This window comes from Trichophyton rubrum (genome assembly GCF_000151425.1).
Source record: "Trichophyton rubrum CBS 118892 genomic scaffold supercont2.3, whole genome shotgun sequence".
Lineage (NCBI taxonomy): Eukaryota > Fungi > Ascomycota > Eurotiomycetes > Onygenales > Arthrodermataceae > Trichophyton > Trichophyton rubrum.
The window spans coordinates 2,892,605-2,894,873 of record NW_003456426.1 but is presented as its reverse complement, the minus strand read 5'-3'; the positions used below and the strand labels follow the sequence as shown (position 1 = coordinate 2,894,873).

The 2,269-nt window shown below is 49.6% G+C and overlaps 3 protein-coding genes across 3 annotated transcripts in view; 1 reads left to right on the top strand and 2 right to left on the bottom strand.

Moving 5' to 3' along the window:
- The window catches only part of TERG_03845 (uncharacterized protein), a gene marked incomplete at its 3' end in the record, with an annotated part of 1,905 nt that extends 1,534 nt beyond the window's left edge, over positions 1 to 371 (top strand). Inside the window, exon 3 of the mRNA XM_047748167.1 lies at positions 331 to 371. Coding sequence (XP_047604143.1) covers positions 331 to 371 — 41 coding nt within the window. The remainder of the gene's footprint in view (positions 1 to 330) is intronic.
- Positions 372 to 633: 262 nt separating this feature from the next.
- On the bottom strand, positions 634 to 1,035 carry TERG_12067 (uncharacterized protein; the record flags this gene model as incomplete). Its single annotated transcript, XM_047751080.1, has 1 exon — positions 634 to 1,035. One exon carries the CDS (start codon positions 1,033 to 1,035, stop codon positions 634 to 636), a length of 402 nt encoding a protein of 133 aa, XP_047606087.1.
- A 107-nt stretch (positions 1,036 to 1,142) lies between these two features.
- TERG_12066 (uncharacterized protein) overlaps positions 1,143 to 2,269 on the bottom strand; it is a gene marked incomplete at its 3' end in the record, with an annotated part of 2,150 nt that continues 1,023 nt past the window's right edge. Inside the window, exons 2-4 of the mRNA XM_003236754.2 lie at positions 1,520 to 2,227; positions 1,361 to 1,455; positions 1,143 to 1,296 (exon numbers count right to left, since the gene is read on the bottom strand). Coding sequence (XP_003236802.2) covers positions 1,143 to 1,296; positions 1,361 to 1,455; positions 1,520 to 2,227 — 957 coding nt within the window. The remainder of the gene's footprint in view (positions 1,297 to 1,360; positions 1,456 to 1,519; positions 2,228 to 2,269) is intronic.

The window sequence follows — 2,269 nt, the reverse complement described above, 5'->3', positions numbered from 1 at the left end:
TCAAAAAAAAAAAATACTAGCGCGCCAAAAAAAAAAAAAAATTCCCCCCCCCCCTCTCGCGGAGAGGGAGGAAAGGACATATTCCTTTTTTTTTGTATGAGGGGGGCAGGCCACCCGAAGCGCAAGCCCCCTTGATGACAAGCATGAAGTTAAGGGGTAAATTCTGTTTTCTCTTTACACTCCCTCGCACACTCTCACATTCTCACACATAACCACACCTACTCTTACGAACCCTCCTTCCACTTTGTTCATTTCCACTGGTGTCTTTTTTTTGTTCCTAGGACTGAAGCTCGTCCCTAAAATGGAACCTTTATGCGGCGTCTGTTAAAGGAATTGGTGGCCCCCGGTTTTCGTCTTTCTCTGTTGTTTAGCCCCCCTCCCTGTGTTTTTGCGTGCTTGTTCCTGTCCTTTTTTCCCAATATCAATGGCTTCCTTTTAATGTCTCCATACACTGTCTATTCCCCCTACCCCTGTTTTGTGCCTTGGTGATATCTGGCCGGCTCTCCTTGCCCGTGTAATAATGTTTCTTCAATCTGTACCATGAACGAAGTTGATCTACGATTCTATCTATACCTATTGTTATAACATGTTTTTCGCATAGTTGTCAGTTTCACATCCCCATTTACTCAGAGTCTAGCTGTATGCAGTAGTAAGCCTCTGGTCGCTGCCCTGGTCAAAGTCTCTGGCCGAAGGGATGCCTTTAGACTCCCACACTTCGATCGGGAGATTCCCTTGCTCCACGGTCCCGCTCGGGCCCAGAAAGAACTCCGTCGTAATCTGCCTGCGAAGGGGCTTGTCGGTGTAAGATCGAGGTATGGTTTCTCCCCTGCCTAGAACGCGCAGCACAGTAGGCAGATAGCCGACTGGTAACGTCGAGCCAGACAAAAGATCCTCACGCAACTTTGCAAGAGTCAAACCCTCTCCCTCAGCTTCAGGCTTCAGTCGCACTAGCACTGCGATGTGTTCACCCACCGAAGCCTCTGGAGCTGGAACGGCATATGCCTCATCGACATAATGCAATCTCAATAGCTGCATCTCCAGCTCGGGAATCGGCACCTTATATGCATGATGCTTGATAACTACCGGCCCACGCAAAGAGGGTAAAAAGTTAGCATATTCCCCTGAAGGATCACAGAAGGAAATCAGGGCATAGCCGGGTAAAAGGAATACTTGCAGTCGTGCTTGAGCCGGCCATCAATGATATAAACGCCGTTCGCAATATGACCTCTGTCTCCCGTCTTGTAGAAGCCCTCACCATCAAAGACATCTGCTGTGGCTTTGGGATCTCCCAGGTAGCTGATCGAATATTTGGTTAACAAGAAGTGTACAACTAGCCAACTCTCGCAAGGCAGCAACTTACTGAGAAACCACTGTAGGCCCCTTAATCAGAATCTCGCCGTGATCACCCTCAGACAACTTCACCTCTAACTGGCCATAAGGGGTTCCGGCAGATCGCTATCACACAGGCTGTTAATTACCTCGACTTGTGTGCAGAATTAAATGGCAGTGGTAATCTAACCTCGACATCCTCTTCAACGTCTGCTGCAGTACGGAGCCCACATCCTCCCATCTCGGCGGCAGAGTAAAGGTTCATTAAGGGGTGGCCGAATATCTCTCTCCAGAACTTGAGTACTGGAGGGAATATTGGTATCGCGCCAGCCATGGCTAACTTGACATCCCGTGCGCCATGGCGATATGGCTCTAGCTCCTCTGGCGATAAACTACTCAGCTCGTTAATATAATACTTCATCATGCTCATCCACACGTTTGAATGGGCCATGAGGAAGGTAACACCGCCCTGTCGAAGCCGGTTCCAAGCCACCTCGGGCCTGCTGGGCTGGGAATCAAATATTTCGATTCTCACGCCATTTATCAGCAGCTTCGTTGGGGGCCAGACACCACCGACCCAGTTCATGGCCGTGATCATGGTGATGAATACATCATCAGGGTCACCATCTGGCATAGGGATATTGTAGAAATCCCGCGTCAGAACGACTCCCTTGGGCGGCCCTGTACTTCCGGATGTACCCAGAACGAGACTGGGGCGAGTAGGCTCAATTGTAAGACCCTCATTGATTTTGATATCAATCTGACATGCGTGTTCCCCGTCGGTTGTATCCGCGGCAAATGATATGGGAACCAGGCCTAAGGAAGTCGACTGTTGAATCGCCAGCGCTTTTGCTTCCAAGTCTGGTGCAAAGACAAGACATGAGGCCTCTGACTTGTTCTTGAATCGTGTAGCTTCGTCGACGATACACTGGCAGCTATC